This window comes from Camelus dromedarius, chromosome 16 (assembly GCF_036321535.1).
Source record: "Camelus dromedarius isolate mCamDro1 chromosome 16, mCamDro1.pat, whole genome shotgun sequence".
NCBI lineage: Eukaryota > Metazoa > Chordata > Mammalia > Artiodactyla > Camelidae > Camelus > Camelus dromedarius.
In genome coordinates, this window is record NC_087451.1 from 54,911,122 (window position 1) to 54,924,248 (window position 13,127).

At 53.6% G+C, this 13,127-nt stretch overlaps 2 protein-coding genes across 3 annotated transcripts; one reads left to right on the forward strand and one right to left on the reverse strand.

Annotated features, from left to right (window-relative positions):
- The first annotated feature begins 1,594 nt into the window (after positions 1-1,594).
- On the forward strand, positions 1,595-5,243 carry CISD3 (CDGSH iron sulfur domain 3). The gene is made up of 4 exons (XM_031468222.2): positions 1,595-1,687; positions 2,168-2,215; positions 2,562-2,681; positions 4,888-5,243. Exons 1-4 carry the CDS (start codon positions 1,670-1,672, stop codon positions 5,065-5,067), a joined length of 366 nt encoding a protein of 121 aa, XP_031324082.1. The 5' UTR covers positions 1,595-1,669; the 3' UTR covers positions 5,068-5,243.
- A 227-nt stretch (positions 5,244-5,470) lies between these two features.
- On the reverse strand, positions 5,471-10,773 carry PCGF2 (polycomb group ring finger 2). Of its 2 annotated transcripts, none has more exons than XM_064496028.1 (9): positions 10,616-10,773; positions 9,953-10,049; positions 9,583-9,638; positions 9,445-9,495; positions 9,087-9,195; positions 8,872-8,926; positions 8,684-8,779; positions 7,622-7,702; positions 5,471-7,144 (listed from the first exon to the last, which is right to left on the reverse strand). In XM_064496028.1, exons 1-9 carry the CDS (start codon positions 10,725-10,727, stop codon positions 6,767-6,769), a joined length of 1,035 nt encoding a protein of 344 aa, XP_064352098.1. In that variant the 5' UTR covers positions 10,728-10,773; the 3' UTR covers positions 5,471-6,766. The 2 variants fall into 2 exon arrangements, with proteins under 2 accessions (XP_064352098.1, XP_064352097.1); XM_064496027.1 differs by having other exon boundaries at positions 8,684-8,782.
- Positions 10,774-13,127: the final 2,354 nt, after the last annotated feature.

The window sequence follows — 13,127 nt, forward strand, 5'->3', positions numbered from 1 at the left end:
GCCCCACTGCGCTGCCTCCACGTGGCTGTCTGTCCCTGTGTGTGTGTGACCTGTGGTGTGAATGCAGGGCTGTGCCCAGGGTGGGGGGCATCTGTGAAGCACTGTCTTAGCTCAGAGCTGATGGATCCTCTCCAGAGACAATGACACTTTAAAAATTGCCTTTTCTTTCTACTTTGATTTTTTTCCTATTTGTGTTGAGTTTTTCCCCTCAGGCTCCTGGGTCTACTGCTGTCTCCCTGTGCCCTTACCTTGAGGCTGATGAGAGCATCCCGCCCACTCCTGTCCTGAGTTCTAGGGAAGTCCTCCTAGGAAGGGCCTGGACAGTGAGGGGGACTGGAGCCGGGGAGAGAAGGACCCAGCTCTGAGAGACGGCGACCTCCTCCACACGTCCCTTTCCCAAACTGGAAATGCAGACAAGTTTTCAAAGGCACAGGCTCCCCCTGCCAGCTTCCAGCATCTTCCTTGGTGTGTGGTGGGCCCAAGTTAGGGGCAGGCAGCTTGTTCCGGATTCTCCTTTTTATCGCAGCTGGTTTACCTGGGGAGAGGTGCCTGGAGGGATTAATGGGGAACTTGCAGGAAAGCAAGGGCGATACCCTGGCTCCTTCCAATCACATCAATCCAGGTTAAAAGTGTGTCTGGCTCCCAACCACTTTGACTTGATCTGCTGAAACGTTGGGAACTGAGGGGTGCCTTCGTTGCCCTTTGTTCACTTCCTCCAGCTTCCTTCTTAGGACTTAGGTGGTGGGGCTGGAGACCCAAACCCTGGCCCCCACCTTGTCCCCCTCTTTCCATCCTAGCCTGTCTCAATGTAGCAGACACTTCCTAGGGGAGCAGGGAGGGGAAGCCACAGTTTGCAAACCCAGGGGCTCCTTTTTCATTCTTTCTAAAGCCTCCTTTATATCCTCAACCCAAAAGGCAATGCCCCTCCCCTTGCCACCTCCAAGCCTGGAATTGTGCATAACCCGGATCTTGTATCTTTGTATAACGGATGTTATTTGTACGAAGGGCAGTTCGTAAACAGCACTTGTTCTTTTAATAAAAGAATGTTTTACAAAAAAAAAAAAAATCCAAAGAGACACTGCTTTGTCTGGCTTTATTGAAGGGAAAGGGAGGTGGGGAGGTGGAGTGCCAACTGTGGGAGCCTTGGGAGGAGGTGGGGGTGGTCGGAGGATGGTCTAATACACTTCTTTAAGCACTTAGTTTGCAGATCAAAATGCACAAAATACCCAGATTGCATATGGACTGCCATTTAGATAGATAGATAGATAGATGGATAGATAGTAGAATAGATAGATGGATGATAGATAGGTTGGCAGGTAGGTAGGCAGGTAGGCAGGCAGGCAAGCAAGCAAGCCTTTAAAAAAAAGAACTCTGATACCTGTGCCCCACCCATAAGAATGCAAGTAGGCCTGGCTTAGAAACACAAGCTCCCTAGGCGATAGGTATCGGCACGCACTCCTAGAAACACTGCCTTAAGACTCTGCAAGTGAAAACGGTTCCGGGAAGGGTCCCCGCTCGCACGGGGACCCTGGAGGGAGCAGGAGATGCTCCGCGCGGGTCATCTGCAGACACGCGGGTACCAAAGGGGGCGCCAGAGGGCCCTCCACACAGCAGGGGCCCCGAGGCGGCTGCCGGGCCGGCCCCTCGGCCGGACTTCCGGCGGCTGGAGATGGACCGGCCCGCGCAGGTCTCCGGCCCACACCCGCGCGAACCCCGCAGCGTCTTCCGGGACGAAGCGGGGCCGGGCGGGTGGAAGGCGGGGAAGCGGGAAGGTGACCCGGGCGCGGGGCGGAGCCGGCGCGGAGCGGTGGCAGCGGGACCAGCATGGGCGGCAGGGACGCGCTCCTGCGGCGGGCGGCCTGGGTGGGCACCCGCGGCCCCGCGCGGCGGGCGTCCGGGCCCCTCCCATCCCCTCCTCTCCCTGCCCGCCCCTCGGCTGAGCGCCCTCCGAGTCCCGGCGTGGCCTGGTGCTTTGCAGCCCTCCCTCAGCGCCTGCTGGGTGCCAGCAACTCCTCTTCCTGTCTCGGGACCCCATATTCTTACCCTCGGCCTTCTCCCACGCCAAGTCCTGTCGTCCCTTCCCTCCCAGATGACTTGCCTCTGGAAGTCTTCCACTTTCCACTGACTTTATTTTTCCTGTTTCTGAATTACTGCTCCGTGATGCCAGCTTGCTTTGCAGAAGCTGAACCAGAGACGGGACATCTCCTCCTGGCTGGTAAGTACCCCCACTGCGTTTCCCCTTCTCCCCGCCCAAGTCCCCCAGGCCCAGAGACCCCAGAGGTCGCGACCAGAGGAGGAAACCAGAATGGGTCAGCCCTGCTTCCTAGACTCCAGCTTGAGAATGCCTTGTCTGTAGCCACCTCCTCATGATGCAGGGGAGGTACACTGACCAGAGAGCCCAGGGCAGGGAGTAGGCTACCAAGCTGGGAACAGCGGTGCCTGATAAACAGCCACAGGTGCACTTGGACCAGCTTAGTCTGGCAGGATCCTGGAACTCCCTGCTCCAGCACCCGGGTGAGAGCAGTGGGCTGACCCTGAGCTCCTCATCTTCTCTGCCACAGGCCCGATGGTTCCCCAAAGCCCCTGCCAAGCCTGTGGTGGCCCTGAAAACACCAATCAAGGTGGAGCTGGTGGCTGGGAAAACCTACAGGTGGTGTGTGTGTGGCCGCAGCAAGAAGCAGGTGAGAGGCCCCTACCCACCCCTTCTCATTGACATATGACACCACTAGCTGGGGACACCACGTGTCTCATGGGAACTCCCACCCCAAGACCTTTCTCTTTTACCCACACATACCTGAGGGACAAGGAAGGTTGGAGAGGGAAGAATACTCTCAGGCCAGCACAACCCGCAGCCCTGAGCTCCTTGTTCTCTGCGTCCATTCTTCGAGATGCAGCCAGAGAGATAGAAACTCAGGCAGGTGGAGCCAGGGTCCTGCCTCTTCTGGTGCTCCGTCCTTCTCAAAGGCATGCTCCTGGCTTCAAGCCCAGAGAGGCTTGCCTGTCTCTCCCCCTTCCCTCTCCTCCATCTAGGAACCACCTGGGCCAAAGGTTCCCAGGCTTCGGACCCAAACATACAGAAGACTCTGCTCAGCCTCTCAGCCTTCTGTGTGCTCCTTTCCGGTGTCTGCTCCCCAAATGCCTCCGTTTCTGTTTCCACGACTTTCCTAGTTTCTTGCTGTCTTGTCAGCCTGGCTGCCTGCTCCCAACTCCTTCTCTCTTCTGCCCCAGGAGCCTTTCATCCAGCAGGAACCTGCCCCGTGTTCTTAGCCTTTGGGGCCTTTCCTTCCTGAGTTGAGCTCTGAACTGCGTTCCTCCAAGGGCATGGCATCGGCAGCCCAAGGCCCTGAGTCCCACGTGGCCGCTGACTTGCCATGGACTTTGAGCGGGTCCTCATGAGGGCGGTGCAGTGCTGAGGGATTGTCTGCCAGTGAGGCCTAGACAGGCGGGCCCTCTGTGCCTCTTGCCCTCTGGGACAGGTTGCTGATTTTTATTTGCACACTTTTCTCATTTCTCTCTCCTTCTACCCAATCCTGACCCCCAAGATCAAGAGGCCTTGGTTCCAGCTCTGTCACTAACTGGCAAACCAGCTCTCTGGGCTCAGTTTTCACTACCCAGGCTCTGCGTGGACACCTTCAGGGATGGAAGAGGGTATATGCTTGCACCAGGCATCCAGTTCTCTGTGGCTTCCCCTACCTCCCTGTAACATGCCCAATTTCCTGCAGACAAACAAAATTGATACCCCAACTTTTTTTTTAATTTAAGTATAGTTGGCTTACAAGGTGTTAGTTGCTGGTGTACAGCATAGGGATTCAGTTATACATATATATATTCCTTTTCATATTCTTTTTCATTATAGGCTATTACAAGGTATTGAATACAGTTCCCTGTGCTATACAGTAGGACCTTGTTTATTCTTTTAATTTATTTTATTTACTTGTTTTATTTTTTATTGAAGTGATTTACAATGTTAGTTTCAGATGTACAGCAAGGCAATTCAGATATACATACTATATATATATCTATTTTATATATAGTAGTTTGTATCTGCAAATCCCAAATTCCCATTTTATCCCTCCACCTTCCCCTTTCTCCCTTGGTATCCATAAGTTTGTTTTCTATGTCTGTGTCTGTCTGTTTGGTAAATAAGTTCATTTGTGTCCTTTTTTTAAGATTCCATGTATAAGTGATATCATGGTATTTTTCTTTCTAGCTTACTTCACTTAGTATGACTATCTCCAGGTCCATCCATGTTGCTGCAAATGGCATTTCATTCTTTTTTATGGCCTAGTAGTATTCCATTGTGTATATTTACCACAGCTTCTTTATCCAGTCCTCTGTCAATGGACTCTTAGGTCGCTTCCATGTCTTGGCTATTGTAAATAAGAGTGCTGCTATGAACATTGGGGTGCATGAATCTTTTCAAATTACAGTTTCCTCCAGATATATGCCCAGGAGTGATACCCCAGTCTTAAAGCCCAATCAGTTTTTATCCCAAGAACATGCAGAAGGAAATAAATTTCATGAACCAATGGAGACTCAGAGCCGTTAAAAAAAAACCCAAAAACCTATCATTGTAAATATTGCAGATACCTAAAGTCCCATTTCACCTTGAAAATTCTGTTCTTGTGTCCTGGTCCTCTGGGTCCCCCAGAAACTACTCCTGTAAAGACTCAGACTTACTGAACACGTATGTCAGGCAAAGTGCATGATAACCATTTATTTTGCTGGGATAACTCTACTCTTATTACTAATGCATTACAGACGAGAAAGGTTCATCAGTGAACCCAGGCAGCCTCACCCAGGAGCCAGGGCCCTGACCACTGTGCGCTGCCCCTCTCAGACCTGACCTAGGTGGGGTAGGGTCTCTAATGTCTCTTTCCCTCACAGCCCTTCTGTGATGGCTCCCACTTCTTCCAACGCACCGGCCTATCCCCACTCAAGTTCAAAGCCCAGGAGACCCGCATGGTAGTGCTCTGTACCTGTAAGGCCACCCAGAAGCCCCCATTCTGTGATGGCACCCACAAGAGTGAGCGGGTGCAGAAGGCAGAAGTGGGCTCCCCGCTCTGAGGGGGTGGCTGCCACTCAGCCCAAGAAGGGATCACCCAGCGAACCCAGTACCCATAGCTGGCTCGTGAAAGACTTCCATAACCTGAGATCTCCCATCTGGGGCAGCTGGGAACAGGCCCCCGCTACAGTGCCTGTTGGTGAAGATGGCATTAAATAAATATGCCCACCTCCCTCCAGTGGTGTCCTTGTGGTCACTTGCGTGAGGGACACAACCCATCCCCCATCTCTGCAAATTAACCTGGGCTGGGAACACCTGACTGGCCACAGGGAGGGGCAAGTTCCGGTTCATTGCATTTGGGGTACCCCAAGGCAGGCTGAGCCAAGACAAGAGACATGAGGAAGAGGCCAAGGGACCCACCCACCCTCTCCCTGTCCCCTCTGCCCCAAAGAATTACAGACTCTGGAAAGTATGCAGCATTTATTACAAAGCAGAAGATACAGATGTCCCAGGGCAGGAGGGCACAGCCACAGGACAAGATGCAGACACAGACAAACTCAACCCCAAACACCTCGGTTTTGAGAGTCCTGCCTCCTCCCCTCCATACGTGACTCCATATACTGGAGGAAGGACAGGTGGGCAGGGATCGGCCCCCTCAGGGGACGGACCGCTTGAATTCTCTGGATGGAGCTGAGGTCAGATCTTACGGGTTTCTGTTTCTTGTGCTTTCAGGTGCCTCTGTCGCTCTTTCCTGACTTGGCCTCAGCTGGGGCTGGGGAGGGGACTGGAGGACTATTGCCTTTGGCAAAATCTGGGGTCTGTGCTTATCTGAGGTTAACCTCACTCCACCTCTCCACTTCAGGCCCCCAAGTGAGACTTTACCGCCGGCTTTGCTAGTGTGGGCTCCTAGGTGGGGCAGGGAAGAGCCTAGTGGAGCAGTTCACGGTGCTAACACCACAGTGGAATTTCAAGGGCTGAGGCTTCCTGTGCCCTGAATCTTCTTTTCCACAAGATAAATGATGCAAAGGTCACACACACAGGAAAAAAAGAAGAAAAAAGCAGAACTATCTATTCTTTACACAAAGTTTCCACTGCAAGAGGAGGTGAGGGAGATGCCATCTCCACTGCCCACTTGCTCCTCAGAACCAGGGGGATAAACTGCATTTGTAAAAGGCACTGTCTTAGCAATTCTCTGGACATTCAACTATGGTGGGGGGTGGGGGTGGGGTGGGGGTGGGGGTGTGGCGGGGATACTGGTCAGGGTCAGGGCAGGACAGCAGCCAAGATGGGGAGAGAAACAGGGTGGGCCCCATACACAGCCAGTTAAGAGTTGTGCCTAAAGCTCTGGGGGCTGCTGGGGGCCCCCCAACACCCCATATGCCTTGGGAAACAGCAGAGGGATGAGGCAGAGCTTTATCAAGCCTAAAGTGGCCCCTCTAATTCACCTCCAGGCACCCCCCCAAAAGAGAGCAAATTACACAACACCCCCTAAAAATGAATACCTTGCCCCCACACATACACACACACATACATAAAGTTTGTTTCCTGTGGCATTTAAATTAATCTGGTTGGTCCATAGAAAATAAGTATGTATATTTGGTTTTTCCTATGTACATATATATATAGATTTATTTATAAAACCTGTCCCCCACCCCTAAGGTGGGAGGAGCTGGGGAAAGTAGAAGAGGTGGAAAAGGGGGCCCAGAAAAAGTAGAGGGGTGGAGAGGCATGGCTGGAAAAGGAGGGAAAGGGTCCCTTTCCTCAAGTTAAGGGGGGCACAGGAGCTCCGTTGACAGTCATCTTGCGCCCCCTGCTGGTGGAGGATGGTGTCTGCAGGCAGTTCGAGGTGCCCCCGTTGGCAGCTGTGGTGGCCCCACTGGCTGTGGCAGGGGGAGTAGGGGAGGTAGGGTGGGTAGCCGGTGGGCCATGGGAGCTGGGAGAGCCATGGGAGGGGGTGGCTGGGCTGGGCAGAGAGGAGGAGGTGGCCGGCAGGGTGGCAGGGCTGGGAGCCTTGTCGCTGACTGACTCACACTCGGATGCCCCGCTGGTATTGGTGCCCTCAGAGGGGGTGGGCGCTGTGGGCAGGGTGAGCCGCTTGCAGGCTGGCTGGACCCGGTACTTGAGGGGAAGAGGGCCATTCTGCAAGGAGAGGGGAAGGGGAGGGTGTCAGGAGAGAGGCCAGTGGGGCAGCCACCCACCTTCACCCCACAAGTGCTCCAACAGGGAGAAAGGGAAGGTCCAGGCCTAGGAGAGAAGAAAGACCAGGTAGAGAGGAGACACACAGAGCAAGACTGAACAACCAAGGCCAGAGAGATGGGCACACAGAGACCCAGAGAAGAAGAGAGCGCCTATCAGACCAAAGGAGAGAGGGAGGCGCCGAGCAGAAGGCCACTCAGACTGGGGCATGTGATCTGCCCAAGGATCCTTTTTTCCTTCTGAGCATGGGAGGTCATCCATGAGACAGCCCAGTGGCTGACTAGGGCTGGGGCCACCCTGCACACACCCAGCTCATGAGATCAGGGAGGAACTGTGATTAGAGCAGGGTGGCCCGCGCAGTGGCCCAGGACCCTCCTTGGCCCTGCCCGCTGTCTGGTACCACCCACCTCGCCCACTCACCCGCCGCCAGGGGTAGATGTAGGCAATATCCATGAGGGTGTAGTATTCCTTCAGCGGCTCGTCCTCATAGAGAACCTCAACCTGGAGGAGGTAAGGAAGGACAGCTCAAGGCTCCAAAGAGGCTCCAAGCTACTTGGAGTTGGGGGTGGGAGGTGGGGCCGTGGGGAGGGTGGACTTGCAAGTGGACCCTCATTACTCTGGGGTTTCACGGCAGATTCAACTTCCCTATCAGTTTTCCCAACCTAACTCGGTGGGAAGGGATCCAGGGAGGATTAACAACCTTCACCCCGGCCATCCACACAGCGGTCTGGGTCCACGTCTATCTCCGCCATGTTCTCCAGAGGAGCAAACAGGCAAAGAAAAGGTCCAGGTGAGAAGGATCTCGTGGAGCAATGGCTCTCACCCTGGCTGCACGGTGGAATCATACAGGGAGTCTTAAAAGATACCAATACTTGGTTCTTACTCCCAGAAATTGATTTAACTGGTATGATGTGAGTTGAGCTTTAATCTTGATGGGCAACTCCCCATGGGATTCTGACGTGTGGCAAAGTTTGGGATCCACTGTCCTAGAGCCTCAACAGTCCACAGGCCAGTAGCACCAGAAGCACCTGGGAGCTTGCTAGAAATGCAGAATCCACTCAGTGTATGTTTACAAGAGCTCTAGGGGATCATACAAACGTTCAAGTTTGAGAAGCAATATCCTGAAGTTCCTTGGGAATTTCAGACTGGTGTTCCCACAGCCAGCTGGCCTCAGAGAAGGCCCTGCATTTTTACACACGTACCTGTGCCACAGTTCTGAGCATGCAAGCATGCACAGACAGGCAGACAGACAGACAGACACACATACACCCATCTTGGTCCCATGCACTTCTGTACGCTGGCTTCAGCAGAGGCAGACTGCCACACCCAAGTCTTGGTTTCAATTACCCTTCTACACGGGCTCAGTTACACAACTATGCGGGCCCTTGGTGACACCCAGCCAGCCTGGAACAATGGCTGGGATGCACAGATTGTCAGACACATCCACACACAGGCGGATTTTGGACGGGCCCAGGGACTCACCTTGTATTTGCTGGGCACATCCATCTTGTTGCGGAGAAACTTGGCAAGATGCATGACGGTCATGGCTGCCGGGCATCGCAGGAAGCGCACCCCAGTCTGCTGGGGGAGAGGCACCCGAGGGCTGGGGTCCACCTCAGGCACTCTCTCCCAACCCACACCCCGCTCCTGGGCGGGTCCTCCACACTCACCTTCTCCTTGTCACCATCCCCATTCTCCAAGGGGCCTTTTTTCTCCTCCCGGTCCCTGCAGGAGAAGAAATGAAGTGAGGGAGCCCCTGGAGCAGGCAGGATCCGCTGACAGACAAATCCAGAAGGCCCTCCCAGAGACGCCCTTTCCTCCCAGGGCACTGGGGACAGCATGGGAGGAGGTACCCAGCCTAGGACCCCGAAAGGACCAGACTTGCCTGCCACCTTCGTAGAACTCAATGGAGAGGCTGACAATCTCGTCGTCACTCAGAGTTCCCTTCTCCTGCTCCAGAACCTCACCGCGGTCCTCGTTGGAGCCATTGGGGACTGGAGAAAGACAGCACTCTGAGGGGTTAGCCTAGAATGGGGGACAGGAGCCCCACCAAGGACCCAAGGATCTCAGAGCTCAGCAGGGGAGCCCAGCCACCCCCTGGGCCAGGGAGATGGCATGGTGGTGCCTGAAGGATGGACAGCTCCGGGCATCTGGCCCTTTGCCTGGGGCAGCGCCGCACGCTCCTGCATTTCCAGGCCTGGGAGCACACACGCACACCCATACACACATGCACACACACTGACCTTCTGTCAGAGGGCACGCAGCATAGAAATCCCGCCGTCGCTTCATCTCATCTGGAAGAGAGGGAACAGGCTGAGGGGGAGCAACAGGTGGGACAGTCGGGGACAGAGGCTGTCTGCGGAGGAGAAGGGGATAGATACCTTTAAAAAGCCCAGGGACCAATTTGTAGACGATGTCTTGAAGGGTTTTGTCAGATCTGGAAAAAAGCGCACAAGGGCCTGTCAGCAACCACCTCCCCCCAACTCTCCAGCCAGGGGTCCCTCTTCCCACCTCCCTTCCTGAATTCCAGGCCCAGGCACTGGAGTCCCTGTGGGCCTGGTCTTTACCCTCTAGAATTTCTCAGCTGATGACCAGCTGGATGAAAGCCAGAGGGAGGGAAGGGGACTTGGTCCATGTCTGGTGCTTCTCCCCCACCTGCCTCCTTGGCTTCAGGAAGCAAGGAGGGCTGAGGGCCAGGAGGCAGCTGCTCCCAAGGATGGGTGCGGGCAAGGAAGGCAGTGCTGGGCCCACCTGACGCTCAGCAGCGGCCGGGTTTTGTGGACTTGCACATCACACATGGGGCAGTACTTGTTGGTCTCCAGGTAGCGCACGATGCAGGTTTTGCAGACTTGGTGGGTGTGGAGAAAGGAGGAAGAGTCAGAACCCCCTTTGTAACCCAGGACCAGCCCCCACATCCCCGGCTTGGGTTCAGGTACCCCCTCTTCTCCACCTCGTCTCCGCAGTTCAGGCCCATTCAAACACCCAACGTGGTCCTGTTTTGCACAATGGCAACTTTCCCTTATCTAACATCGGGGGAGGACAGGTCGCCTATCTGTGTGTACGCACGTGTGTGTGAAGTCAGTGTCACGTCCCATGCAGAAGGTGAGCCCCAAGTGCAAACTCCCCCGATGGAGTACAAAGCCACAGGCAACCCACTAGCCACCTCCCAGGGTCTTGACCCTTGGTCACAAGCTCACCGTGCACACCAGGGGCACCTGCATCTTCAGGGGGTGCAGTTTCAACCCTCCAGTCTCCCCTCCCAGGCAGCCCCTCTGGGACCTGGGACCCTCAACAGACACATGGACATGTGTGTTCTTCAGGGCAGGGGCTTGTGCTCTGCCTTCCTCAGGCAGTGCCCCTCCAACCTGGGCAGAGGCCACCCACCCTGAGAAGCAGCCCCTCGACCCAACTCACAGGAATGCAAGCACTCCACGATGGTAGTGGCATCGATAAAGTACCCCCCACAGAGGGCACACATGAGGTGAGGGTTCAGCTCGGTGATTTTGATCCGTGTTGTACGATGCATGATGCCGGGGTGGGGGGCAGGGGGACTGGGGAGCGTCACCCTGGGAAATAAAAGTGGAATCATAATCATCGAAACCCATATATAAAATAGAAAAACAACAAGTTTGTACTGTATAGCACAGGGAACTATATTCAATACCTTGTAATACTTATGGTGAAAATATGCAAACGAATTTATGTATGTTCATATATGACTGAAGCATTATGCTGTACACCAGAAATTGACACAACAGTGTAAACTGGCTATACTTCAATAAAAATATATATACTAGGGTAAAAAACAGTTATTAGTTATTATCTCTGGACGTCTAGAACTTGGCTGCTTGGCTATCCAATATGGTGGATACATGTGGCTGCTGAGCACTTAATGTGTGTTTGTCAAAACTGAGATGCCATAAAAGTGTAAAATGTATGAAAAAGGAATGTAAACAATCACAGTTTTTTAAAAAATGCTGATTATATGTTGAGAAGGTATTCAGACATGTTGGGTTAAATGATATTTTTTACTAAAACTAAAAGAAAAGGAAAGAATTGCAGAAACCCAAGAGCTCCTCCCAAACTCCACTCCACCCACCCCACAAGCAACATCTCTCCTCAAGCCCAAGGCCCTTCTCCTCTCCCTTCAAGGCCAGACTAGGGGCATGCCTGGGGCTGGTTCTTTCCTTCTGAGGTTAGACCACAGGAAGTACTACTCAACTCTCCAGAGGATGTGGGGAGGCAGGACAATGGAGAACAGTTTTTAAAAATCTCCCTGATCCTGATCCACGATCATTGGAGTGAATTCACTAGGAGCTACGAGGAAACTGAGACCCCTGATTTGGTCTTTCTAATCCATCTTCCCCTCCTTCCACCCCATCACTCCTCCAGGAAGCCTTCCCTGGAAACACTGGGCATGGCTGCCCTAAGATAGAAGGGGGCACCCCATCACTTGTCTTCTGGTGCTGCGTCCAGCCCCAGCTCCCAGGAAATCCACCATAGGCTGACTATGCAGGTTCCAGACCTGGTGCTCAGGCAGGAAATATTGAGGATGGTCCTTACATGCCCGAAGTTGGGAACACACAGCTCCAACCCAACCCCCGGGCTCAGCCCTGGACTCTGCAGGTAACTGCAAAGAGTCTGCAAGAAAAAATTGCTACTCCATTGTAAACTGACTATAACTCAATTGAAAAAAAAAAAGGATTGCTACTGCCCCTTCCACAGGAAGGCTGCCACGTGCCCAGACAGTGCCCTGAGCACACGTAGGAATCTCCCCACATGGGCACTGCCACCCACCCACCATCTAGAGGTCAGGGAAAGCCCAGGCCTGTATTGGCTGATGTTCTTACTTCTTGGTATAGAAATCAAAGCTGCACCCAGAAGGGGCAGCCCCTCCCTTCTCTCTCCCAGAGTAAAAGCCCAAGGGGCGGGGCTTGGGAAAGTGGCCAAGCCCCAGCAGCTCCTTTACAACATACACCCGTCTCTCCTCTCCAGAAAGAGTTCTAAAACCAACACACTGGGCTTTCTAGGACCAGAAATTCATAGCTGGGATCAGCAGTTCTATAGAGACCCCAGGATGAGTTTGGCCAGAACCCAAATGCCAACAGAGGCTGGCCAGAGGCCGAAAAGAGTTGGAGAGACACAAAGGTCACACGTGGGAGAGACACCAAGTTGCAGGGTAGACAGAGAGGAACAAGCAAGCCCAGAGCTGGCACAGGCAGCAGAGGAGAACTGCAGACTTGGCCTGAGGAAGGAAAGGGGTTCCCGCCCCACATAGGGTGGCCTCAGCTGGCAGTCCCCTCTTTACAATTATGCAGAAGTCTTGCTGGCTACTACACTATTTGGTCGTTTCCATAGTAACCCCACCCTGGCAAGGTGCCCAATATTATTACAAACCATCCAGAGGAGGGAACAAACTCCAAGTGGCTGGATGTGTATGTGCGACCAGGCTGCCAAAGGTACTTCATATGACTACTTCTCCCATGTGTATCTGTGTCCAAGTGAATCTATGTGTGTGTGTGTGCACGGCCAGAAACAGAACATTTTGGGATTTGATAATGCTGAGTCCAGACTGCTATCAGCAAAACTCATGCCCTTTTCTCTCTCTCTCCCTGTCTCTCTCTCTCTCTCTCTCTCTCTCTCTCTCTCATACTCACACACACACACACACACACACACAAACGGGTGCCTCGCGCTGCCTTAGCCAGCTCATTCACATACTCACTGTGTTTTCAAACCAGACACTTGCTCGTAAGAACTCCCATACAGTCCTGCCAGGCCACCTGTGGCCTCGGCATGCAGGAGCTCCTAGGCAAATGGCCGTAACCCTCACCCTCTCACTTCCGCAAGCATTTGCGAGAATTCCAGATCAAGACTATCCCTCAAGCTCCATTCTGGACACATGGGTGAAGGAAAAAGCTGCAGT